The sequence below is a fragment of the Mchenga conophoros genome, linkage group LG9 (assembly GCF_057382185.1).
Source record: "Mchenga conophoros isolate Kocher_MC1m ecotype Shallow Benthic linkage group LG9, M_conophoros_male_GT1.1, whole genome shotgun sequence".
In the NCBI taxonomy this organism is placed as follows: Eukaryota; Metazoa; Chordata; class Actinopteri; order Cichliformes; family Cichlidae; genus Mchenga; species Mchenga conophoros.
In genome coordinates this window covers 13,726,964-13,754,732 of record NC_140534.1, presented here as the reverse complement: position 1 = coordinate 13,754,732, position 27,769 = coordinate 13,726,964, and the positions used below count along the sequence as shown (strand labels likewise).

The 27,769-nt window shown below is 42.1% G+C and overlaps 1 protein-coding gene, 1 non-coding gene and 1 pseudogene across 3 annotated transcripts; all 3 read right to left on the bottom strand.

The window, feature by feature from the left end:
• Window positions 1-587: 587 nt before the first annotated feature.
• Window positions 588-13,146, bottom strand: LOC146566982 (uncharacterized). The gene is made up of 4 exons (XM_085286627.1): window positions 12,889-13,146; window positions 12,005-12,110; window positions 2,180-2,776; window positions 588-1,313 (listed from the first exon to the last, which is right to left on the bottom strand). Exons 2-4 carry the CDS (start codon window positions 12,020-12,022, stop codon window positions 735-737), a joined length of 1,194 nt encoding a protein of 397 aa, XP_085142753.1. The 5' UTR covers window positions 12,023-12,110; window positions 12,889-13,146; the 3' UTR covers window positions 588-734.
• Window positions 13,147-16,467: 3,321 nt separating this feature from the next.
• Window positions 16,468-27,250, bottom strand: LOC146566980 (uncharacterized; annotated as a pseudogene). Its single transcript, XR_014893977.1, has 3 exons — window positions 27,220-27,250; window positions 18,575-19,227; window positions 16,468-17,861 (listed from the first exon to the last, which is right to left on the bottom strand). The product of XR_014893977.1 is annotated as an uncharacterized LOC146566980 (transcript).
• On the bottom strand, window positions 26,333-26,438 carry LOC146566981 (U6 spliceosomal RNA). The gene has a single exon (XR_014893985.1). It is a non-coding gene; the product is annotated as a U6 spliceosomal RNA (small nuclear RNA).
• Window positions 27,251-27,769: the final 519 nt, after the last annotated feature.

Genomic DNA, 27,769 nt, shown 5'->3' with positions numbered 1-27,769 from the left:
TTAAGAAATCTCCCAGTGTGTGTGCTGTGCAGAGAATGTGCACAAGGGAGTCTCCAACTGTAGCAAGTTGCCGGAGTTTTGGCACAACGCCATTGGACATACCCACGTTGATAGCAGCCTCGTTTGTGCACGCAGCGACCAACTTTGTTGTCCAGTCATCCAAGCCTGTGTCCTCAAGAAGTCTCACAAGTCCACCCCTATGCGGTGCGGTCAGCACCCAGTTTAATCAGTCACACAGACACAATGTAAATGATTTCCTGCTCAACTTTTGTGATGTCAACAGATCCATCGGAAAGCATCCCCCAAAAATCGGCAGACTGCAATTTGGCTCCTAACTCCCAGCTGATGGTGTGATGCTCTGCACGATCCGTGCCCCCTTCACGTGAATGATATGCACATCTGACATTTACTCCTAGCCGCTAAAATAATAATATCCTCAGAATATAAATATGGACATTTCTTCTCAGCTAGCTTGTTTATTAGCAATGACTTGCACCACATTTCAGTGCACTCATTGTTAGCTTTAAGCCACGGCAGTTTGGAGCCAGTTTGGAACCAGTTTTTTTTTCTTCGGCTCTGCCTTCAGTTGGTGTTTCTTAGGTGGTTGCGAAACACCAAAGAAGCTGTAGGAACACGTGTCAGGTTGAATGAGATGTGGAGCTCTGTGGAGCCTGATCTCAAGGATTTTGAGTCTGACCCTGAAACCAGTAGAGGTTCTTTCTGTCTTTTCAGATTCACTGTGATGGGAGTGATTTCAGCCCTGAGTGATCACGCTGATGTTTGCACAGAGCAGATAATTTAGTAAATGTTTTGGCACATTGGAAACAGTGAAACAGTTTTTTAGTAATGTGGGATCGTTTGTGTTCGGAGTATGAACTGAGATTCCTGAAGCTCTTGTCACACTGGTCACAGCTGTAGTTTCCTTCCATGTGTGCACGTTCATGCTTGTTACGACTACCTGAATGTGAGAAGCTTTTTTCACAATGTCTGCACTTGTATGGTTTCTCTCCTGTGTGGACTCGTTTGTGTCTTTTAAGGGTGACTGCAGTGATGAAAGATGACCCACACTGTTCACAGAGGTGCTTTTTAACCCCACTGTGAATGAGTTCATGACGTTTTAAGTGATGTGATGTGGTGAAGCTTCTCCCACATTCTTTGCAGTATTTCACTTTGTCTCCAGTGTGTCTACGTTGATGTATTTTTAGGGCGGCTTGCCAACTGAAAGTTTTTCCACAAAGGTCACAATGAAAGTCTTTCCCACCACCACAGTGATGACAGGGTTGAGAACTGGATCCATCTGTGTCGCTCTGCTTCTAAACAAAGACACAAAGACAGTGTAAGTCATTCCTTCAACATTTTTATCCTGAACATCGCCTGAAATAAAGAGCATCTCTGCAGACGTCCAATTACATTTTACTGTTTCAGTTAACACACTCAGTTTACTGGGCTGCAATAACTACAATACTACCATCATAATACTACAGTAATACTTATTTCATGTTACAGTAACATCTGAGTTACACTAAAGTACTACTTTGCTAATATTTGCAGGGTACCAACACAGTGCTAAACTACTAATGTAACACTGTAGTAATACTCATTTATTACTGCATTAATAATACTGTAACTGTGCAGTTATAACACTCAGCTGAATGGGACACAACACAAACACTACTACCCCCATGACACTGCAATTATAACATTAAATTAGTATTTTAACACTAATGTCTAAAAGTACTAAAGTTAAAAACAAGCAATGATACTACTGCTACAATATTACAATACCATTACGTAACGATACAACTTTGTTAACCATAAGAGAAGATTACAGAATGTTTTGGTTTTGAGCTTATTTTCATTGTGTTTTATTTTATTACATGTGCTCCTAACAGAGGAATCAGGCTCTGTAAACAAAAGGCCTTTTATGCTGAAATAATAACAATATCATTATATACCAGGAAACTGCCTGAACATTAAATAACACCATCATATTAATTTTCACCACTTTTAGTTTTTCATGATCGTGTAAACAAAAATCATAACTGAAATGAAAATCTGAATAATCACTCAGAGCTGCTTTTCCATGCAGTAGAATTGCTAACATGCTAACACAGTTTAATGAGCAGAGTTGTTCCAAACAGTCAGGCTAAAATGACAAGATAACAATATAAATACATACCTCACAGTAACTGCACTTGTAGAGTTTCTTTCTGGTGTGGATCTGTTGGTGTTGCCTCAGGTAACGTGGAGCTTTAAAAGTCTTCTCACACAGGTCACATTTATAAGGTCTCTCCACAGTGTGAGTAAACATGTGTTGTTGTAACTGTGTGCCCGTTATAAACTGTTTATCACACTGTTCACAGCAGTACACAACGTGTCTGGTGTGAATGTTTAGGTGTGTATTTCGGCTCCTTATGTGGCTGAAAGTTTTTCCACAAATCTCACAGCTGTATGCCTTAATTCCAGAGTGGGTCACTAGATGATTCTGTAAGTGGCTCCTTTGAGTAAAAGTTCTGCCACACTGATCACAGCTGTACGCTTTAACTCCACTGTGGATGAGTTGATGTTGTTTTAGGGAACGCTCCCAGGAAAAAGACTTTCCACACAAGTCACAGCTGAACGGTCTCTCTCCAGTGTGGATGACCTGATGACGATTTAGTTCAGCCTTCACAGTAAACTCCTTCCCACAATCATCACAGCTGTATGTTTTCTCTCCCTTTCTTCTGTGAGGTTTGTCGGCCTCCTGAGAGCGCTGACTTCTCGCTCCATGTTGGTCCTGCAGTGACAGAGATACAAACAGAGGCAGTGAGTGAAATGCAGTCGTGGAACAAACTCAACCTTCAAACTCCCTCCATTAACACTAGTTTTAAACCTGAAGGTGGAGTGTGGCACCAAACACCTTAAAGGTCTCTTATCCCCACCTGCTGGTAGTTCTACCACATTACATCCAAACTGGTGTTAAAAATAATTCATGACTGTTCAAACACTCTAAAATTATGCCCATCCCTCCTGCGTTACACAAATATTAAGACTAGCATGCTAACACACTCAGAAAAGTAATAAATGTTTACCAGGTCTATACTTTTTTATATTTCACGTTGCTGTTTCCTATTAGATATTTTTATAGTGGTGCAACGGATCAACAATCTCATGGTTAGTATCGAATCACGGTTTTAAGTCACGGATCGGATCAATTTTCGGATCAGCAAAAGAGGAAAAGAAAGACAAAATTTTTACATTTACTTATTAACTTATTTAAGTATATTTTTGCCTATTAAAAACATTCAACTCAAGACTCATTCCACGCAATTATATAAAAACATATTAAGGTGCAATATAGGGCAGTACAGGGCTTTGTATCTAACACTCCGCTGTGATATAATGAGCGGTCACGGTCACGTAGCTGTTCGTTGACCTGGAGGTCCACCCATTTGTAGTTAGGGCAACAGAAGATGACTGGGACAGTTCAGCCATAACTTTAAACTTTTCCTACTCATACCTGCCTGGATACGATCTTGTCACTGAAGTGGACGCGCAACGGGATATTATTATTTGGCTCAAGCACGTTCATCATAGTTTAAACCCCTTGTTTTGCCCAACGGAAAACGGCCTCCCGTCTGCAGCTAAACACACCAGTAGCTTTTGTAATAGCTTTAGCCCGGTCGGACTGGGCAGCAAAGGGCTGCTTAAATGCTGCAAACTCCTCTGCTCCTCCACTTGGACCGCTAGCACTGGCCATGATTATCACTTGACAGACTGACCATGTGCACCATACACATACTTTTTTTCCTTCTTTTTCGAATGTTCGGATCACGTGCGTGCCGAAACGTGGAGTGGGATCGGTTCGGATTATGGATCAACCGTGATCCGTTGCACAACTGCTAGCTTGGTTCAGTGAAGGAGAACATCAGAGTCTGATTGTAACCTGAGGAATTTTTTACTTTTACTCCCTACATTAAAAATATATCTGTATTTTCTACAACTTACATTTACAAAACAGACTTTTTACTTTTGGTTTAAGGCATTTGCGGGGAGTTATTTCATCACTGCAGGCATCAAACATTAAACCGATTTGAGCCTAAACAGTAACACATGAAAGCTAAGATGAACATGAAAGAGGCAAAACTGTGTGCCATAGCCAGGGGTTAAAATGGGCTGGTTCCCCCCCTCTTGCACAGCACTAAACAAATGCAGGTGCTCATAAGTTGCAGTCACAGTACTTCAGTACCTAGCTAGCCTGTTGTGTGCAGTTTGTCTCACAGTGTGTTGCTGGCTAAAGGTCCAGCTGCTGTACATCACAGGGAGAGAAAAGAAAGAGAGCTAACTTCACTCAGAGATGGAGAAAGATAAGACACACAGGACAGGAGAGGAAGAAGAGAGGTTAGATTTAAAGGGAAGGACTGCTCAGTGGGATTTGATCAACTCAATGTTAATTCAGTTGTACATTGTTGTACATTTGTACACAGTGGATTTAATAAACTGGAAATGTAAAGCTTACATGCAAGTCCTAATGTGTTGAAATCAGATATTGAGTCTTTACATGTGACATTATGTTTTTTCATATATTGAAAGATGCTGCAAAACAATCTGAGACAAACTATTTAGTGAAGTGATTGTATATATAATAAAATACAGAGTCATATAACAGGTTGGGAGTATGAGAGTTTTAGACGTGACTGATCAGGGCAAAATTGCTAGCCCGAAGTCCCGGGGCTAGCGATTTTTCCAGTCGGGCTACCAAAATCTATCTCTGCCCTGCCCGTTGGGCTATCATAGGAAGGAAAAATATATATCAATGCTTTTGCATTCCTTCGGAAATGTAGCTGGGTAATTATGTCATTGGCATCGATGAGCCACTGTCAATATGTGACATATTGAAATTGCGTTTGAATTTTCGCTTGTTTTTTGCTTTCACTTTGCTATCGGGCGTACTGTGTATAGAGAGCGACAGCACTGATTGGTGAGTGACGATAATTTGCGCACCAATTCCTCTGACATCGTCTTATCAATCATTAGCTTACTACGCAGACATGACAAGTGAAATCTCCCGCAGCAAGCTTAAACATGTGAGAGGCTGATCGCGCAGCGAATCGCTGAGCGTTATGTGAGTGCGTGTGTAAAAGCAACAGGATATATATTTTAGTTCTGCTGAGCCAAATAAGACAGGTCAGGGTGAAGAACTGACAGCCAAAGAAAAGCTTACCAGAAAACGGAAAAGTTCTGACAAATCAGACTGTAAGGCAAAAAGAAAGTGCAGCTTTTTTTTTTTTTTGTCCCGTTTGGATCTTTAGCCATCAGAATTGTTGTCTTAAGGCCAAGAAAGATGCCAAGTGGATTTATTTTACCAAGCGGATCATCATGGCCTTGCCATATTGGTCCATTTGATTGACCTTTATTATAATTATGTATTTATTTTATTTTATTTTCAGTTGCTACAAACAGGACAGACATGACTGGGGGATAGGACAGGGAGAAAGAATGAAAGAAAGAGAGGGAGAGAAAGAAAAACAGAGGGGAGAATAGACGGTGAGAAAGGGGGGAAGAAAGAAAGAAAAACAAACAAAACACCTGGATCACCTGTATGGAGAAAAAAAAACAGAAGACAAAGCCAAAAAAAAAAAAAAAAGGAGCAACATAATAAATACAGCACCATCACAATAAACTAGCTAGCAGTAGATGCTAAATATTAAACGCTATTGTGCAGCACGCAAGATAGACAGCGCACAATGTGCTTTGAGGCAGCAGCCAAGAAAGGTGTAGTCCGCGTCTGTGAACATCCGTGTGTACACCTGTGTGGATACCCGTGTGGATCAGCATGCTTGTATTCCAAAGGTTTCTCCATGTAACGATCTACTAGGGAGTGTGGGGAGCCATAGCCCCGTCCCCCAGGGCATGAAGCAGGTATGGAGGAGATCCAGGCCCCAGACATCCAGAGGCCCCAGAGTACGAGGACCCGAGGAAGACCACCAAAAGGGGGGGGAACCGTGCCACCCTCCTGGGAAGAGCTGAGTAGAGCCCCAAACGAGAGGTCACAAGGGGTTGCAGTGGCGTGCCCGCGGGCTCTGCTGGCAGCCAGCTGTGCCAAAGAGGACTGAGCTTCAGGCCCAGAGGCCAGAGGTCTGAGACAAGAACCACCAACACACCAACGTCTGAGGGCATCAGCCACCAGCAGGGAGTGTGGTGAGGGGAGATAGGCCTCCGTACTTTGCAGGGCCTGAGATGTACCCAGAGAGGCTGAGTCTAAGACCCAACCTGACATATAGACAGACGAACAGGCGCACGCGGACACAAACGTGCATTCCCACCCCCATATACACAACCAAATACTCGGCACTCACCCAACGTGTAGACAGACACAAATAGACACTGCACAGACAGTCACACTCCCCAAACATACTCTATATCCCAGGTCCAGGTACCCCTGCCCCCAGAGGTGCAAGCCGCACCTAGACCCAGGAGATGTAACGCTTCTCTCTGGGGTGGAGGCAAGCGGACCACCTCCTTATCTGCAGTAGCAGGGAGGCCCCGCATCCCAGACCCCAATCTGAGGGCCAGCACCTCCTCCCAGCCCCCCAGCCCTGACGGCTAACAGAACCGGAGTGAGTGAAGACCCCGAACCTCCCTACGCCCGCTCATATGTAGTGTTGCTGTGTGCTGTTCTAAAGTGCATTTAAAACACAGGAGAGCATGGTACTAGCTTCCTCTCAGAGAGCAGCACGGCTCTTCCCGAAAACTCTTAGTGTCTAAATGCATTTAAAATTGAGGGTAGGGCACCAGCGCCAGAGGTGGGTTGGAGTACACCGACCATCCTCTGGATGCTGTAAAACGTGCCCACCCCCAAGGCCCTATATGTATGTGTTATGTGAGAGTGTGAGTAATGTGTCTAGGTTGCAGAATAAAATTGAGGCACAGGCGGCCAGAAGGGGACAGAGGGGGAGTGCCTCCCCTGCACCCTGGTGACAAACCTGCACCCCAAGCCCTGCGTGTGCGGGTGGGTGTGGTAGAGCGGGAATAGGGAGGCAGCTGAGGACAGGGAGGGAAGAAAGGGAGGGGCAAGCGGCCCCTCCCTGGGGCCAGCTCCCCCACTGACCCCAGTAGGCACCCACACACTCTGGAAACCACCAGGGCAAGGGGGCCCAGGCCCATCCGGACCGGGGCCCGCAGCAGCAGCACCGCCCAGCCCCACAGAGTCCGGGGCAGCCCACCCGACTCCACCCCAGAGAAAACTGCACCCACCCCATCATCCAATCATCTCCCAAACTACACAAGACAATAGACACCCAGGTTGAGTTCATTCTCCACCTCTCCTATATCTCTCCCCCCACCTGCAGAGTGAGCTCCTGTAGAGAGGAGACCACCTGCAAAGATATAACAGCCTCCCCACCAGTTAGAGAGACCCCTAGTTGGGCCGATGCACCAGAGGTCCCCTGCACTGGGACTGAGCCCCCCCTGCACCCACCCCCCCGCAGCTCCGGCGACACAACAGCCAGGACCCAAGCCCCCAAGGCCCAGCCAGCACCCCAGACCGGGGGCGGAGCACCCCCAGACCCCCAAGCCTCCACGCCCATCCCGGACCCACCCAGGGGCAGCCAGGCTACCAGGCCAGTAACCAACATCCGCCAGCACAGACCCTCCCCCATCTCCGCTGTACGCAGCAACAAGGAAAACACCATCTAAGAGCCACCAGAGCCCCTAACCAGGTCATGGCCACATCCCCCGGGTTAGGCCCTCCAGGGAAACATCCCTAGGAACTCCCCAGACGCCCTAAGGCCGTCCCTACCCCCATATCAACCACAATAGCGAAGGCAGGACCAAACCATGACCCCCCACCCCCACTAGGTGATGGAGCCCAAAGGAATTGATCAAATGTGATGGCAGAGGCTGTATCAAGACTAATGTGATCTATTAGAGGGTTTTTATATTGGTTAGAATTAAGATTATTTTTATTTTTCCAGTTAATGAGGACCATTTTCTTGGCAATGCATAGGGCCGTAAAAACAACGTGTTTATTTCTGCAGTGACCTCATCCAAGTTGCCAAGCAAGCATACTAAAGGGGAGGCTGGAATGTTACATTTCAGACACTTTGATAAGTCTTCACATATCTCACGCCAAAACTTCTGCACTGGTGGACAGAACCAAAGAGCGTGGATGTAATTGTCCGGTGTATTTGCTGTGCAGTGTGAGCAGTTGTTGGAAGGCGTATAGCCCATCTTGAACATCCTATGACCAGTATAGTGCACTCTGTGTAATATTTTGTATTGTATTAATTGCAAACTGGGATTTCTGATCCATTGAAAGGTTTTTAAGCATATCTGAGACCAAAGGTTTGGGTCTAAGCTTATCGATAAATCTGCTTCCCATTTTGCAATAGGAAGGGATATTGATTCATCTATTTTAGAAAGTGTTCTGTATATTTTAGACAATAATTTGGGGGGTTTTAGACTAAAAAATAAATAAATTGTACCACACTTGGTGGTGTTTGTAATTCAGCTTCACTGGGATTAAATGTATTTTTTACTATGGGTTTAATTTGTTGATATTCCAAAAATTGTTTCTTGTTGATCCCATATTGTGTCTGTCAAACGAAATAAAGTCTGTTCCTTCCAATATATGTTCCAAGTATTTAATTCCTTTGCAACTCCAATCTGGAAAGTTTATCATATTATTGTTTTGTAATATGTCCGGATTGTTCCAGATAGGTGTACGTTTGCATGGGATTAATGAAGACTCTGTCATTTTTAGAAACTCCCACCATGCTGTCAGAGAAGAGCTGATGTTGATGCTTTTAAAGCATTCATGTCGTTGGATGTTTGAGCTGATAAATGGTAGGTCTGAAATTTCTTTTTTTTTTTTTTGGCCTGTCCCGTTTGGCTCTTTTACCATCAGAATTGTTGTCTAAAGGCAAAGAAAGATGCCCAACGGATTTACTTTACCAAATTGACCATCCCAGCCTTGCCGTAATGGTCCATTTGATTCACCTTTTATTGTTTATTTTATTTTCACTTACTGAATACGGGACAGACTTGACTGGGGGAAAGAAGGGGAGAAAGAAAGAGGGAAAGAGAAACAGCTTAGAAGAGGGACGGGGGAGAAGGGCAAAAGACAAAAACCAACAGAACGGGCAGAGAAAAAAAATGCATATATCGATCACCTGCTGAGAAAGAAAAAAGAAAGCAAGCAGAAGAGAACAAGAGTAATAGAATAAACAACATCACAATGATATATGGGAATATGACAGTAAATACTAAATGTTAAACATTATTGTGCAGCACATAAGATCAACAGAACACAGTGTGCTTTGAGGTAGGAGCCAAAAAGGGTGTAGTTTGTGGGTGTGATCACCCGTGTGTACACCTGTGAGCATGGACGCGCTTGTTTTTTGTTTTTTAAAAGGTTCCTTCATGTAATAATCTGCTAGAGGGTGTGGGGGGGGCCACAGCCCCGTCCTCCAGGGCGTGAAGCAGGTGTGGAGGAGATCAAAACTCCAGACATCCAGAGGCCCCCAGAACACAAGAGACCAAGGAAGACCAACAGAGGGGCAGCCGCGCCACTGTCCCGGAAAGAGCTGAGGAGAGTCCCAGATGGGGGCTCACTCAGCAGCCGCGGAGCAGAAGCCAGGGGGAGTTGCAGTGACATGCCCGTGAGCTCCGCCGGCAGCCAGCTGCGCCTGAGTGACCGAGCCCCAGGCCGAGAGGCCGGGGGCACCCCACCTCCGAAGTGGCCCGAGCGAGCCCCAGGCTCCAGGCCCCGATAAGCGGCCGCCAAGGAGTGAGCCGGTGTGTACCCGGACGCCCATCCCCGGACACAAAGAACCACCAACGCACCGATGTCTGAGGGGGTCCACCACTGGCAGGGGAAGTGGTGGTAGGGGGAGATAGGCCTCCAAACCTTGGAGGGCCTGAGATGTCCCCAGAGAGGTGGCGCCTGACACCCAACCTGACATATAGACACAGACATACAGGCACACACAGATACAAACATCCATTCCCACCCTCATGCTCTCATATGCACTTACTCCACACTCAACCAACGTGGAGACAGACATAAAGAGACGTTGTACACACGATCACACTCCCCAAGCGTACTCTACAAACCGGGTCTAGGTACCCTTGCCCCTGGAGGGGGGAACTGCACCCAGACCCAGGTGGTGTTTCCCTTTTCCCTGCGGTGGGGAGAGGCAGACCACCCCAACTCTGCAGCAGCAGGAAGGCTCCACACTCCAGACCGCAGTCGGACGGCCAACTCCTCCTCCTAGTCCTAGCCCCCCTGCTCCAGCAGGTCGCAGAGAATGGGGGTGAGAGAAGACTCCAAACCTCCCTCCACCCGCTCATTGTAGTGTTGATGCATTTGTGTTCTAAGGTGCAATTAAAACCCAGGAGGGCATGGAGCTACCTGCCAGAGAGCAGCAGGTAAGCGCATGGTCCCTCCTGCTAGCCCTCAATGTCTACGTGTATTTAAAGGTCTGAAATTTCTAGGTTATTACATAGTGCCTGTTCTACATCTATCCAAGGTTCATCTAAGAGGGTGTGTTTAAACCATCTAGAGATGAACTGAAGCCTGTTGGCTAAAAAATAGTGATTAAAGTTAGGCAGATCTAATACTCCTTATCCTTGGTCTTTTGTAGTGTTTTTAAGCTGATACGTGGGGGTTTATCTTTCCAAAGGAATTTAGAAATATACGAGTCTAGAGATCTGAACCAATCTTGTTATGGCTTTTTTGGGATCATTGAAAATAAATAGTTTATTTTTGGCAAGACCATCATTTTTACAGCGGCAACCCTTCCCATGAGTGATGTGGGTAGATATTTCCACCTAGCCAGATCGCCTTCTACCTTCTTTAAAAGTGGGATGTGGTTTAATTTAGTTAATTCTGAAAGCTTAGGAGAGACATTAATACCTAAATATTTAATATTTCCAGATTGCAGTGGGGAAGGAGAAGAATTATGGAAGGAGCAATTAATCGGAAGAACTGTAGATTTTGACCAGTTAATTGAATAATCTGAGACACTTGAGAAAGAATTTATCAATGCAATTACCCCATTGAGCAGCTTTATGGTTTCATGGACAAAAGAATTTCTGTGGCTGCAATATGACACGCTATATAACCAGGGGTGCACATAAGTGGTCCACAGGTGCGCATTCGCTGTCAAAATAAAAAACGCACACAAGATAAGAAGTTGCAACGCGTGTTTGCGTACATAAGATTTTCTGGAGGAGGACAGACATTTGTTTAGAACTCTTAAAGATGTCGAAGAAGCAAGCTCCTTTAAGCAATTACTTTGGCGTTCCTCCACCGCCAAAGAAATGTCAGAAGGAGTCCAAACCACAAAAGAAACGCGTATTCTCGGAAAAGTGGTTGCAGGAGGTGAGCTGGCTTCAAACAAATGATGAATGCACAGAGATTTGGTGCAGAATGTGTCATGAAAATCCCACTCTAGCGGACAAAAACAGCTTTTTATATGGACGCAAACGCGCGTTGCAACTTCTTATCTGGTGTGTGTTTTTTATTTTGACAGCGAATGCGAACCACTTATGTGCACCCGTGTAAATAACATAATGTTCTGCCGGATGTGTTGTTGGTTTTCCCTCAAGAAATGCATTATTGCTCAGTCTGCAATATCTTTCCCAGAACAAACACCAATTGCAAATAACATACTAAAAATAAACCTGAAAATCAGTTTAAAACAGCGAACTATGTTGCAAAGAGTGAACTACCACTGGCACAATTTAGCAGTCTTTGCAAACTTCAAAAAGCAAATGGCCTAGATTTTGGTTCCACTTGTCTCTTACCCGTGACTTCAGGATCTGACGCAGACGGATTCATGTTCTACACAGTTCTTGCATGTTCATAGAAATTTCTGTTCAATTAGAACCAAGTATTTGAGTTGATGATTGAAATTTTAATACAATGTTGTAATTTGTGTTTCAATAATTTTTTAATTAATGTTTTGTTTCCGTTAAAATATTATACTTTAATGTGGTGAAACTGTGATATTTTCCTCACCTTCTGTGTTGAGCTCATTGTTTCCTCTGTAGTGACTCAGCTGAGTCCAGATGGCTGAAAATGTTCCTCTGCTGCTCCGTCAGACTCTTCTCCTCCTGCTGATCAGCTGGGACACAAAACAGATCTTTGTTAGGCTCCACACTGCACTGAAGAGTCAAAGTGTCTCATATGTTCATCTGACAACACAAAGTACAAATTTCACTCTGATTGCTTGTAGAAATCTTGTGAGACGTGTTGTGCTGCAAAGTGAGGAAACTCTCTCACTCACTTATACTTCAGGAGGAACTTTGTGACATTGGCTCTAATATTCTAAGCAGCCCTTTACTATGACAGGGTCATAAAGTCATATTTTTCTACCAAATCACCAGGAGCTGCACATTAACCACCACAATATATTTTATTCTCTGTGCTTTCAAATATGAACACTGTTTACTTTCATCTCTGTTTCATTAGTTTTTGTTAACATCTTCCTGTGCATCACTTTACAGCAGCCACACTCATTAAAATGAGACTTTGTAGGAGTTCACTTCCTCTCACGTGTTCATCCACAGCAGCTGGACAAGAAAGTTTATTGTGACCCTGATACTGCAGCAGATCGCTCTCATCCATTTCCTGTTATCACTTCAAATAGAAACGAGGCTGTAGAGGTTTGGTGCAGGCAGAAAAACAGCTGCAGGGACAATGAAAAGACTTTTCTGCTGCAACTTCTCCCAGCATGCTGAGCTAATGATTAGTTGGTGTTTTTCTCCAAACACTCTCTCACTCTTCTCTCAACGTGTTCACAATAAACTGTGAACAGACACCGAGGAGAGCAGCAGAAGACCTCATTCAGGAGCTAAACTCAACATGAACTGAACTCACAGTAAAGTTAGCTCGGTGCTTACCTTTAGATGAGCCCACAAACCGAGAGAAACTCCGCGATGAAGCTGCAACTCTTTCCAAACACAGGAAACAGATCAGGGAGCAGAGACCCACGTGGTTCACGCTGATCTCAGCTACGATCCAGGAGACAAGGGTGGGCAGATCGATGCAGATATCGATCCCAACGGTGGTACTACTTTATTCTCTTTGAATGGAAAAACAGCTCTCTCTGCAAAAACCTCCTCTCGTGGAACATTCTTACTTTGCTCCGCCCCTTCTTCTTCTTCTTCATATCGTTTATTTGCGGTTGTCAAACAACAAAATGGTGAATTACCGCCACCAACTGGTGTGGAGTGTGAACTGGAACGTCGACCCTCAAATCCTCCCAAATAATTTACTCTCTTTGAATAACTGGAATAAGGCCTGATAACTTTCACTTCTTGAGTCCTTTTGCAGTAAATCAATAAGATCCAGTTTTGTTTTTATGTTACTGAGGTTTTGGATCAGTTACCTTCTCACAGTGTAATATAACATGTGCTATAATTTTCTCTTTTTTGAATGATTTGAATGGAGGTTATAATCCACCATCACTGAACTGAAATGAATCTCTAAGTAGGAAGTCATCAGTTCAGTTTTTGATCAATTTGAGTGTATTTTACTGTGCAGGCTGAGTTTGATTCGATGAGTTAGGGTTTCTTATTGGTTATATTAATGTCATTAAATAGTTTTTTATTAGTTTTTTTTAATTAATTCATGTATGTATTTCCTTTTATATATAGCACTAATTTACAGTGGGAGTTTCCAAGGTGTGTTATTGCAGGGTAAATGTTATTTAGAGCCTTTTAAAAGTATTCTAATAATATCTTATCTTTTAACAGGAGTGACTGATTTTAAAAATGTGACTCTTTATGTCTGTTTAATATTTCATTAGTCTCTGTTACTCTATTATTTCTCTCCATACTCAACCTTGTTTTTTCCTATAACAGTTATATATCAAATATTATAAATCTGACTTTGATAAATATTTAGATCTTCGCACATTTCAGGGTCCAAGTGTGGGTTGACTGAAGTGTTTGTTTTTATCCCCACAACATAATAAACATTTACTGTTATATGTACAGAACCAAAAATCAAAAATATGATATATGCATTACTGTCTTCGGCCTCTAGGGGTCATTGTTGTTCAGGAAGTGCATTCTCCTCTGACAAGCTGCTAAAAGCGCTTCTCTAACCAAAGACTGTAAACAGAAGATGCGAGAGTTCAGAAACAGTAAAACAGATTCACAGAAGCCACAGTGACATTAAACATACAGCACTGACAGTGATGACAGACAACATTACAGGTCAGTTGCAAAAACAATAACACTAATACAGAACACTGACTATAAATAATGACATTAGACCTCACTAAGATCAGGATAACTGGTGACCTTCAGGGCATCAATCCAGTATGCCTCTGATGACATGACATGAGCAGTGTTACAATTTATGAAACTGATGAAAGATTTTATTACAAAAAACTAAAGGAGTGTTTGTAAAATAGAATCTCTCGGGAAAATGAAGGTGTGGCAACACACAAATATATATTAGCAATTTGAGATGGACCGATCCGATATTAGGTATCGGTCCGATACTGACGTAAATTACTGGATCGGATATCGGAGAAAAATTTAAAAAAATGTAATCGAGCCATTAAATATCAAAAAAGCACCTCACAAAACTTGCAACATGGCGTAACTCGGCTCATAACCGTAGCACATTGCAGCAGTACGGGTCACGTGATAGAGCGGCTGTGTGTATTTGTAGCCTCGCTACCAATCCGGCATTTCATCTCCGAGGAAGTTTTCCCAGAGAGAAGTAAAGCAAGTGTGTAAGTTCATCTCTGAATATTTGTAAAGCATTCCAGCGTTAAGCTTAACAACCGATATATGGAGCGACTGCCTCTTCTCTCTCCTGCTGCTACTTCAATCGAAACTGATTAATGATCAGCTGATCGGCTTTTCTGTCACGAGTCCGTCTCTCTTGTTTGTTTATTGCTCACTTCGTGCCAGAAAGAGGAAACCAGCAGCTGAACAACTGCAGCACGTTTTAGCTTGATAAGCTGTTGTTAGAATCTATTTATTATTACTTTCTACTCCAGGATCTTTTTCTACGTAGCTGACGGCTGGTAACTGTGCAGGGGCGGATCTAGCAAAGTTTAGCCAGGGGGGCCGATAGGGCATTAACAGGGAAAAGGGGGGCACAAAAACATACTTTTCTTTCTTATTCTCATTTAAAATGTCGAGCTTTTAATAAATAATTATCCGAATCTTACACCCAAAGTTTTAATCTGATGTAAAATGTATAGAAGTCCATTACTGTATATAGTAACTATTAAGTCCAATATACCCTAGTAAGCTGTAGTACTTTTTCCTTTGGGAAGATACCATTTGTTCAATCTGCAATTCTGTTGAAGAAAGATGTTGAATCTATTTAATTATTCTTGAAAAATTACTGGTTTTTGTGTTTGTTTGTTTGTTTTTCCACACTGCATCAAATTAAAGTTGATTACGTCAATTAAGCATCATGAGGTGGAGGGTGGGTGGTTCCCTATTTTTTTTTTTTTTTTGCTGGGAGTTTTAGAACCCTATTAGTTAAGTTGCTTATTATTTCTGCTAAGTACTCTTTAAAATACCAGAATAGGGAGGATGGTGTAGGTTTAAGTTTATTAGATTCATCAGTATTGCTGAACTATGAAATATTTTGGGTGCAGTGCAGTTTTTTTGCATACAGGTATAACAGAATAGCTTTAGTGTTTGTTTGTTTTTTTAACGTGAGTATGAACGTATACAAAAAGCAGCAAGATATTAAAAAACTGTTTTATTGATTAAAAAACACTATATCGGATTCATATCGGTATCGGCAGATATCCAAATTTATGATATCGGTATCGGACATAAAAAAGTGGTATCGTGCCATCTCTATTAGCAATTACATTTCAGCTCGCCTGGACTTTTGTAATAGTCTTTACTCTGGTGTTAGTCTGTCGTCAGTCAGCCGACTGCAGCTGGTCCAAAATGTTGCAGCAAGGTTACTAACGGGCACACGCAACCGAGACCACATATCTCCCATACTGGCATCCTTACACTGGCTGCCAGTCAGTTTTTGAATTCATTTTAAGATTTTATTATTTGTTTTTAAGGTGTTGCATAGGTCTGAACTCTCATACCTTTCAGATAATTTAAATTGGTACATTCCTGCAATATCACGGAGGTCTGTGGATCAGATGCTCTTGGCTGTCCACGGTCCACATTAAACACAGAGGAGACCAGGCCTTTGCTGTGACTGCTCCTTAAATTGTGGAACAAACTGTCCCTTCACATCAGGACCTCCTCAACATTAGACAGTTTTAAAACCCTTCTAAAAAAGGAATGAGTTTGTACTACTTTTGTCTTACTCAAATCGTATAGAAGTATTGTGTTGTATAGCTGGAGACAGCGTTAATACCGCTGTCTGCTTTGGTCGCAAAGCCATCATGGATCTCTGTGGAGATCCGGCTTTTTTTTTAGAGTCAGTTAAAATCAAGGCACTCAAAAAGATCCTCTGGAAAAGAGTAATATTCTTGGAACAGAGTTTAATAAACAGAATTATATGGACAGTAAGAAATTACACACAGAATATAGCGAGACAGTTAGCAGAAAGCAAAGTGAAGCGAACCCCATGGTGAAGAGCCTTTAAGCACAAACATAACAAATTTGCAAAGGGATAACAAACAGTCGTTATAATTAATCACACATTGAAATATCAGACAAATCAACAATACAGCTCTTCCAATTAGCGGCTCGTTAATATTATGCTGAACACAGTCCAAAAGATTCAACAAGTCACATCAGTCTCTACTGTCTGTCTACTGTTTACTATAATAGCCAAGTGGCTAACAAAGGTAAACAGCAGTTTTCTCAATCCCTACTAATGAATGTTATCTTGTTTCAGGACAATACCAGGTAAGCAGATGTGCAGTTTTTTCTGGGATTTCACACAACCCAGAAAAAATAATTAATACATAATAGGCTTGGAGTGAAGATATGAATCATAATCAAGCAGCCCGCCCCCTCCCCTTTCGACAGGTTGTGTGTGAGACTTCAGCACAGCATCAAGCAGGCGCACCGAGGGCCCTGACACACGTTAACGCTGTCATCAAGATTGACACAATTGACACAATTACAATTTTTAACCCATCTGGAGCGCAGAATGCACGAACTTTGGACAAACTGTCCGAAATACATTGACAGAGACATTTCAGGGATTTCTGATTTCAGCGCTCCAGAACGGATTAATTGTGTAAAATTTTTAATCACGTAATCGTGATGTCAGCATTGACATTAAGTTTAACCCTCGAACCTCAAGAGGATCTTTCTTTCTCTTCAGATTCACTGTGATCCAGTGATGGGAGTGATTTCAGCCCTGAGTGATCACGCTGATGTTTGCACAGAGCAGACAATGAGGTGAATGTTTGGGCACATTGGTAACAGTGAAACAGTTTATTAGTAACGTGGGATCGTTTGTGTTCGGTGTATGAACTGAGATTCCTGAAGCTCTTGTCACACTGGTCACAGCTGTAGTTTCCTTCCATGTGTGTATGTTCATGAAGGTTACGATGACCTGAATGTGAGAAGCTTTTGTCACAGTGTCTGCAATTAAATGGTTTCTCTCCTGTGTGGACTTGTTTGTGTGTTTTAAGGTTGACTGCAGTGGTGAAGGATGACCCACACTGATCACAGAGGTGCTTTTTAACCCCACTGTGAATCAGTTCATGGCGTTTTAACTCACTTGATGTGGTGAAACTTTTCCCACATTCTTTACAGTATTTCAGTTTGTCTCCAGTGTGTCTACATCGATGTACTTTTAAGGTGTATTGGTGACTGAAAGCTTTCCCACAAAGGTCACAACAAAACCCTTTCCCACCACCACAGTGATGACAGGGTTGAGAACTGGATCCATTTGTGTCGCTCTGCTTCTAAACAAAGACACAAAGACAGTGTAAGTCAGTCCTTCAACATTTTTTTCCTGAACGTCGCCTGAAATAAAGAGCATCTCCGCAGACGTCCAAATTTTTTTTTTTTTTTTTTTTGTGTCCCGTTTGGATCTTTAGCCATCAGAATTGTTGTCTTAAGGCCAAGAAAGATGTCAAGCGGATTTATTTTACCAAGTGGATCATCATGGCCTTGCCATATTGGTCCATTTGATTGACCTTTATTATAATTATGAATTTATTTTATTTTCAGTTGCTACAAACGGGACAGACATGACTGGGGGATAGGACAGGGAGAAAGAATGAAAGAAAGAGAGGGAGAGAAAGAAAACCAAAGGGGAGAAGAGACGGTGAGAAGGGGGGGAAGAAAGAAAAAGAAAAAAAACAAAAAAAACAAACAAAACACCTGGGTCACCTGTATGGAGAAAAAAAGACAGAAGAGAAAGCAAACAAAGCAGACGTCCAATTACATTTTACTGTATCAGTTAACACACTCAGTTTACTGGGCTGCAATAACTACAATACTACCACCATAATACTACAGTAATACTAAAATCATAACTGACATGAAAATCTGAATAATCACTCAGAGCTGCTTTTCCATGCAGTAGAATTGCTAACATGCTAACACAGTTTAATGAGCAGAGTTGTTCCAAACAGTCAGGCTAAAATGACAAGATAACAATATAAATACATACCTCACAGTAACTGCACTTGTAGAGTCTCTTTCTGGTGTGGATCTGTTGGTGTCGTCTCAGGTAACGTGGAGCTTTAAAAGTCTTCTCACACAGGTCACATTTATAAGGTCTCTCCTCAGTGTGGGAAAACGTGTGATGTTGCAACTGTGTGTGAGTTATAAACTCTTTGCCACACTGTTCACAGCAGTACACATCATGTCCGGTGTGAATGCGTACGTGTCTATTTCGATTCCGTATCTGGCTGAAAGTTTTGCCACAGATGTCACAGCTGTATGCCTTAATTCCAGAGTGGGTAACTAGATGCTTCTGTAAGCTGCTACTGTGAGTAAAAGCTCTGCCACACTGATCACAGCTGTGTGCTTTAACTCCACTGTGGATGAGTTGGTGTTGTTTTAGGGAACGCTTCCAGGAAAAAGACTTTCCACACAAGTCACAGCTGAACGGTCTCTCTCCAGTGTGGATGACCTGATGCTGTTTTAGTGTAGACTTCCTAGCAAACTCCTTCCCACACTTGTCACAGGTGTGTTTTTTCTCTCTCTTTCTTCTGTGAGGTTTGTCGGCCTCCTGAGAGCGCTGACTTCTCGCTCCATGTTGGTCCTGCAGTGACAGAGATACAAACAGAGGCAGTGAGTGAAATGCAGTCGTGGAACAAACTCAACCTTCAAACTCCCTCCATTAACACTAGTTTTAAACCTGAAGGTGGAGTGTGGCACCAAACACCTTAAAGGTCTCTTATCCCCACCTGCTGGTAGTTCTAACACATTACATCCAACCTGGTGTTAAAAATAATTCATGACTGTTCAAACCAATGACTGTAGAAAACGTTGTCTCTATCACTCACTAGTGTCTGGCTAGATCATAAGCCCCGCCTCCTCTATGTTAGCAGACGGGAGTGGGGTCAGACAAAAAATAAAGAAATCTGCTCAGATAACTTTTCAATCATTAACTATAGATTAAAATAGTAAAGCCCAATATTTATGCATGAAACCAGCTACAGCTGTTTGGTAGCTTACGTTAAAATAAAGTTTGTTTCAAATATTCTGGTTAAAAGAAACAGTCTGGATGATTCTTAATAAGTTATTGTTCACAGTTACATGGACATTACTCTGTACAGCTTACATGCTCTGAGAGAAATAATTTGAAGCTTTAATATTTCTTGTCCAATACCCAGGCAACCGCTGAAACACCAGTTATAATGCCTGCGTATGTTGGTGACCACAATGCAGCTGCAGACTGAACAAGGACTGAAACCTGCTCCATCTCATTTTTATCAATTTACATAGCACCTACAACTCAAAGGTAAACATATTGCAAAATCTGTTAGTATATAAGGCTTTGTCCTTATCTAATAAACAGCTCATATGTCAGCTGTCAGCAGAGCTGTAGAAAGGAAAATATGTAAGAGAAGAACTTCAGATCCCGAGTGTGTGAGGACAGAGAGGATCAGCTTTATTTCAGATTTGAGGGATAAACTTTATTTTTCAGTTTGTGATGGTTCTGTTGTCTTTGTGATTCCAGGAGCTGCCCTCAGATTCAGACCTCAGCACCACCCAGTGACAGCAGACAGATCATCCAACATGTTCACATGTTAACTGCAAAATTAATTGATGAAAACAGTACAAAAGTTAAAGTACCACATGATGTGCTGTCAGTGAAAGCTGCAGCTCTTTTATTGATACAAGTAGTGCTGTCAATAGATTAAAAATAATAACCTCATAAATAATCTAATAAATCGCTCAATTTTCTGTATTTAATCGCAATCATTGATCAATAAGCCAGAATGCAATTACACTTTTTGAACTTTATATTTAAGCATGTAACAGACATTCATGCAATATAATGAAATAAATAAAGAATATTTGCGTCAATCTTTTAACACAGGTTCTCTCCTGTGAAATACAACTTTTTAAAAAGCCTATTTACTAATATGTAAGTATACATTAATATATAATATATATGAGTGCTGTCAAACAATTAAAATGTTTAATCATATTCATCACAGGGTTACTGTGGATTCATTTATTCTTTATGTTTCCTTTTATATATTTCCATAAATTTCTAATTTCTTCAGGCTGGAGAAACTGATCAGGAGGGCTAGCTCTGTGGTCGGCATGAAGCTGGACACTCTGGTGACAGTGGCAGAGAAAAGGACATTAAAGAAACTGATGGACATTATGGACAATGCCAGACATCCTCTGCACACGGCCATTAACAACCAGAAGAGTCTGTTCAGTGACAGGTTGCTTCTCCCAAAGACAAGAACTAACAGACTTAAAAACTCCTTTGTCCCACACGCCATCAAACTGTTTAACTCCTCCCTGGAGGGGAGAGGGAGGGGAAACAGGAGGACAAAGGAGGGGGGAACAACTAAGCTGTAGTGCCTCTTCACCTCACGGTGCAATACCTTTTGTGCAATACTTTTGTAAATAGTCAACGGTGCAATAGACTCAATACTTGAAATGTGCAATTCACTTGTATTTTTATTTTTATTCCTATTTATTCTATTTATCCCCTTCGTATATTTTATTTATATTGTCTCTGTATTTATATATGTGTGTGTGTATTATTTATTTATATATATATATATATATATATATATATATATATATAAATAATATTCTGTAACTCTGTAACTTCTGTCGGTGCTGTGCTTTTTTGGAAATCGAATTTCCCAGAGGAACCCACCCGAGGGATTAATAAAGTTCTATCTAATCTAATCTAATCTAATCAATGATAACAAACTCAAATTAACAGTTACTATTTTGGTTTAATGAAGTAAAATATCTGTTTGTAACCTGAGGGTTTTTACTTTTACTCCTTACATTTAAAAAACAGATGTGTTACTTTTGGTCTGAGGAATTTAAGGAGAGTTATTTCATCACTGCAGGCATCAAACATCAAACCAATGTGAACCTAAAAAGTAACACATGAAAGGCAATCCGGATCATGTACTAATCACCAGGGTGTGAAATATAAAAAGTACGGTGGCCCTGAGAGGCCAAACGGACTGCAACTTCAGAAAAAACTTGCAAAAAGAAAAACGCTGCAAAAAGAAAAACACTGCAAAAGCACACAAAGCACAACGGAAAAAGGAAAAAAGACAACGGAAATGTTTCTGGGGAGACAATAACCGGACGGACCAGTTGCACGAACCAAAACATGCTAACAAGTGCACTGGGACTGGGAGACACTTCAAAGAAGTGGAAGCGGTGCGGCCAAAGAGTAAACTTTCAAAAGTAAGTTCTGAATATTATGTCACTTATTTATGTGCAAATGTTTAATAATGAGGAACATTAAAACATTACTGTTGGCCACATGCCGGCAAAGTTATGTGACATTAGCGATGTTTGTACTTTCAGCATTTACTTTGTTTTAAAGCCTTTACTTTATACGCCGTTAGATAGTCGACCTTAATCTTACAGAGATTGTGATGATTTTATGGATAATTAAAGTCAGTCATATATACACAAACTCAACAAGCTGAAAGTCAGTGATGCTGCTCGGTTTGCAGTCCTGAATATCACGGCACAAGCAGGATTCACTGCACTGTTAATGTTAGCTATGTTATATTGCTGCCTCTGTTCGGTGGTGTCGAGCCAAACGGACTTTAACGTGTGTTTGAACGAGCTGACGGTTCACTCCTTAAGCTGAAAGAAAGATGCTTTAATCACAGGAGTCGCACATGTGTCCACTGTACCATCTGGGAACTCTTCTTGTTTAACACTCGTAATAACACAAACACTAAATCCTCCTGTTTGTAGCAGTGTGTACACCTGAGACTGTCACCTGTCTGTCTGTCCTGCACTCTCTCTTTCTTTCTCTCTGATTGTGGAATAAAAGTATGAACATGTGTTTATAAGTTACACTTGTGTTTGAAACTTGCAGCTTATCACACATTTGATTTCCATGTGTGACGACTGCAAGTGTCCAGAGTGAGGACAGACTGAGGGACACGCTGCTGCACATCATCTGTGAGGCTTTGCACCCCTGATGATCCACCAGGACAAACTCAGCAGTGTGTGAGGAAGAGGAGGAGGAAGAGCCAGCAGCAGCTGACAGATGGAGAGAATAGACAGACTGTTCCCTGTTTGTGAAGGACTGCTAGGAAAGTTTAACATAACTAACTGTCTGTCCTGAATCGGTCTTATTAGGTAATGTTCAAATAATTTAATCATTCCAGTGTTTTCAGTGTGGGAGAAAGTACTCAGGGCCTTCAAGTTACACACTATGAAAGGCAGCAACAAGTTTAATGTTCAGAAACCTAAAGTCTGTATCAGCAGCAGAATGGAGCTAAAAATAAATGTTTGTTCCAGTTCTATGAAGCTTTGAGTATTTTGGATTAGTAGCACTGCTGTGTTTGTTGCATCATATTGCTGTAATTGTTTATATGCTTTATATATTCTGAGCTAAGTTGATCTATAGTGTTACATCATATTCTATAAGGATGTTATGTGTTTGTATACTTTCTGCCCAGTTTGACCCATTTAGCAGAAGCCAGCCTGTTTAAGGCTCTGATATCTATTCTGTATGACTTAAAGCAGTTATGACATGGTCTGATTTTCTCACCCAATAAAGGAATATTTAATATATCAGTCTACTCTTCATTCTATCAGACACAGTTTTCACAGCTCGTACATTTTCTTTTTCCACACATATATGTAAGCATTGAGCCAAATTTAGTAATGCCAACATATTAAAAGAACAATATTTGTCTCTTATATATAATACATCTATATATATATATATATATACACTGTCACAGATACTTGTCTTTAAGTGAAGATTTAAGGTGATAGGAAATATAAATAAATGCAACTTGAATCTTTACTGAAGCTCAGTGTTTGGCACAGAGTTCATGTTCACTGCTGTAATAACTAATAATGATTAATATAATATTGGCCATATTATATTTACATTACCAAATTGAGATGACTTTAGTCTCATGAACAACATTAGCTAATTGTTATTTACTAGCTAATCTTAAATGACTGTTCATGTTCAATCATGTTTTACAGTCCTGTGGTCTCAGCCTCAGATACTTATTAAATCACACAGAGCTCATGTAGAAACAAATGTGCAAAATATGTTCTCCTTCATTTCTGTCAAACAAAGCTGTATGAAACGTTTCCAGCTGTTAGTATCATGGTTGCTAGGCAACCTGGGCAGCGCGATGGAGGCTAGCCCGTCCCATTTCACAAGCCTACAAGCCTCGCACTTCCGGCCTCAGCGGTCTTTGAGTACGCGGCCCTTGAGGACCGTTGAGGCTGTGTACTTTAAAGCTGCAGAACCTGAATTGGGAAACAGACCCTGAATTGGGAAACAGCCATACATACATGTTTTGGTTCGTGCAACTGCTCCGTCCGGTTATTGTCTCCCCAGAAACATTTCCGTTGTCTTTTTTCCTATTTTCGTTGTGCTTTGTGTGCTTTTGCAGCGTTTTTCTTTTTGCAAGTGTTTTCTGAAGTTGCAGTCCGTTTGGCCTCTCAGGGCCACCGTAAAAAAGAGATGAAAGGGGGAAACTATGAGTTAAGTGTTTTTCTTCTTTTTGTTTTTGCACAACAACTGAACGACTGCAGGTGCTCATAGGTTGCAGTAACAATACTTCAGCATCTAGCTATCCATGCAGAAGATGAGCGAGCATAACTGGAGTAATATTTTTAAGTGGCAGGTAATTTCAAATGCAGCATTTCTATCAGCTCAACAAACATCAGCAAACAAACAAACTGTTTGTGTGCAGTTTTGTCTCACAGTGTGTTGCTCGCTAAAGGTCCAGCTGCTGTACATCACAGGGAGAAAAAAGAAAGAGCTAACTTCACTCAAGAGATGGAGAAAGATAAGACACACAGGACAGGAAAGGAAGAAGAGAGGTTAGATTTAAAGGGAAGGACTGCTCAGTGGGATTTGATCAACTCAATGTTAATTCAGTTGTACATTGTTGTACATTTGTACACAGTGGATTAAATAAACTGGAAATGTAAAGCTTACATGTAAGTCCTCGTGTGTTGAAATCAGATATTGGGTCTGTACATGTGACATTGTGTTTTTTCAGGTTTTGAAAGATGCTGCAAAACAATCTGAGACAAACTATTTATTAAAGTGATTGTATATATAATAATATACAACACAGTCATATAACAGGTTGGGAGGATGAGAGTTTTAGACGTGACTGATTATTTGGTGAAACTGTGATATTTTCCTCACCTCCTGTGTTGAGCTCATTGTTTCCTCTGTAGTGACTCAGCTGAGTCCAGATGGCTGAAAATGTTCCTCTGCTGCTCCGTCAGACTCTTCTCCTCCTGCTGATCAGCTGGGACACAAAACAGATCTTTGTTAGGCTCCACACTGCACTGAAGAGTCAAAGTGTCTCATATGTTCATCTGACAACACAAAGTACAAATTTCACTCTGATTGCTTGTAGAAATCTGGTGAGACGTGTTGTGCTGCAAAGTGAGGAAACTCTCTCACTCACTTATACTTCAGGAGGAACTTTGTGACATTGGCTCTAATATTCTAAGCAGCCCTTTACTATGACAGGGCCAGAAAGTCCTATTTGAAGGTTTGGGAGAAGGACCATGTTAAAGGTGGATTGGGGTTTATACACTTTGTTATGATACAGGTAAGGCTGTAAGAGCCTGAGAGGGTGTCCTGAATGAACCTCTAAAACCAGTTTTCAGCTAACGACTCTGCTTCAGTCTGGAAAACAGACGTCAAGGCGACAGGTCTGTAGTCATTCAGTCCTGTGATGGTGGGTTTCTTGGGAACAGGGATGATGGTGGAGCATTTGAAGCAGGATGGAACTTCACACAGCTCCAGGGATCTGTTGAAGATGCGAGTAAAGATGGGAGCCAGCTGTTCAGCACAGGTTTTGAGGCAGGAGGGTGAGAAATCGTCTGGTCCGGGGGCTTTCCTGCGCTTCTGTTTCTGAAATATGTCTGTGAAGGTTCTCAGTCATCCAGGTCATCGTAGTCAAAGGAGCTTGCAAAGAAAAGCGTCTGGACTTCTTTAAGTTACTTGCAGACGTTTCACCTCTCATCCGAGAAGCTTCTTCAGTTCTAAGGTCAAATGGCGGGGAGTCCCAGATTTAAACCTAGTGGGAGTTTCCCCCCAAAGAGGGACAAAAGGACCCCCTGATGATCCTCTAATCGCCTGAGCCAAGGTGTGAAACTGGGTGTGGGTCCCAATCAGCCAGAGTTTCGGGTGTGCTCTTTGTGAAACGTGGCCCCACCTTATCATGTGATTTCCTGAGGTCAGATGGCCCAGGATGTGAGTGTGAGGGTTAAGGCGTCTGGGGAGGGATCTCAAAACTGGATTATAGATGGCAGACAGCTGGTGTCCTAAACCCCCGCCTCTGTTCAAAGACTCAGCTGTCCATTTTAAGGACAAAGGTCACTCTTTCGAGGATGCCAATGTTCACATTTTGGACAGAGAGGACAGATGGTTTGAAGGAGGAGTGAAAGAAGCCATCTATGTCCACTGTGAGCGACCATCTTTGAACAGAGGCGGGGGTTTACGACACCAACTCTCTGCCATCTATAATCCAGTTTTGAGATCCCTCCCCAGACGCCTTAATGCCCACTAACATCCTGGGCCATCTGATCTCAGGAATTCGCATGATAAGGTGGGGCCAGGTTTCACAAAGAGCTCATCCGAAACCCTGGCTGATTGGGACCCACGCCCAGTTTCACACCTTGGCTCAGGCAATTAGAGGATCATCAGGGGGTCCTTTTGTCCCTCTGTGGGGGGATACTCCCACTAGGTTTATATCTGGAACGCTTCACGAATTTGCGTGTCATCCTTGCGCAGGGGCCATGCTAATCTTCTCTGTATCGTATCCAATTTAGCGTACGCGCTTGCCGAAGCAAGCCGAAGCAAGTTTATATCTGGGACTCTCCGCCATTTGACCTTAGAACTGAAGAAGCTTCTCGGATGAGAGGTGAAACGTCTTCAAGCAACTTAAAGTCCAGACGCTTTTCTTTGCAAGCTCCTTTGACTGTTTCTGAAATAGTTGGCTCACGTCCTCAGAGAGTATTCTGAGTTTCAGGGAGAAGGAAAGGGGGGTGAGAAGTGTGACGGAGATCGTTGAAGAGGGTGGTGGTGGTCGTTGATATTTACATAATGACTGAAAAGAGCACCACTGAAGGAACAATAGGCTGGGAGGTCAGTTATTTAAGAATTAATATGCAAAATCAGTGGTTTCAGTGCTTTCCTTCCTGCTTTGACTGCAGCTGTGTTTGACACAGGAAGACATTTTTACATTCTTCACGATTATACTTTATTCTTTTTGGGGGAAGTGCAGCTTTAAACCTTCACATGATTCAAGTCAACCCAACAAATCAATTTGAACGATCACAGGTGGGACAAACTTCTGTAGATAAAATAAAACCCACATTCAATCCACAACATGATTAAAAACATGATTTCTCCAAATCACCAAGAGCTGCACATTAACCACCACAATATATTTTTATTCTCTGTGCTTTCAAATATGAACACTGTTTACTTTCATCTCTGTTTCATTAGTTTTTGTTAACATCTTCCTGTGCATCACTTTACAGCAGCCACACTCATTAAAATGAGACTTTGTAGGAGTTCACTTCCTCTCATGTGTTCATCCACAGCAGCTGGACAATAAAGTTTATTGTGACCCTGATACTGCAGCAGATCGCTCTCATCCATTTCCTGTTATCACTTCAAATAGAAATGAGGCTGTAGAGGTTTGGTGCAGGCAGAAAAACAGCTGCAGGGACAATGAAAAGACTTTTCTGCTGCAACTTCTCCCAGCATGCTGAGCTAATGATTAGTTGGTGTTTTTCTCCAAACACTCTCTCACTCTTCTCTCAACGTGTTCACAATAAACTGTGAACAGACACCGAGGAGAGCAGCAGAAGACCTCATTCAGGAGCTAAACTCAACATGAACTGAACTCACAGTAAAGTTAGCTCGGTGCTTACCTTTAGATGAGCCCACAAACCGAGAGAAACTCCGCGATGAAGCTGGAACTCTTTCCAAACACAGGAAACAGATCAGGGAGCAGAGACCCACGTGGTTCACGCTGATCTCAGCTACGATCCAGGAGACAAGGGTGGGCAGATCGATGCAGATATCGATCCAAACATTGGTACTACTTTAGTCTCTTTGAATGGAAAAGCAGCTCTCTCTGCAAAAACCTCCTCTCGTGGAACATTCTTACTTTGT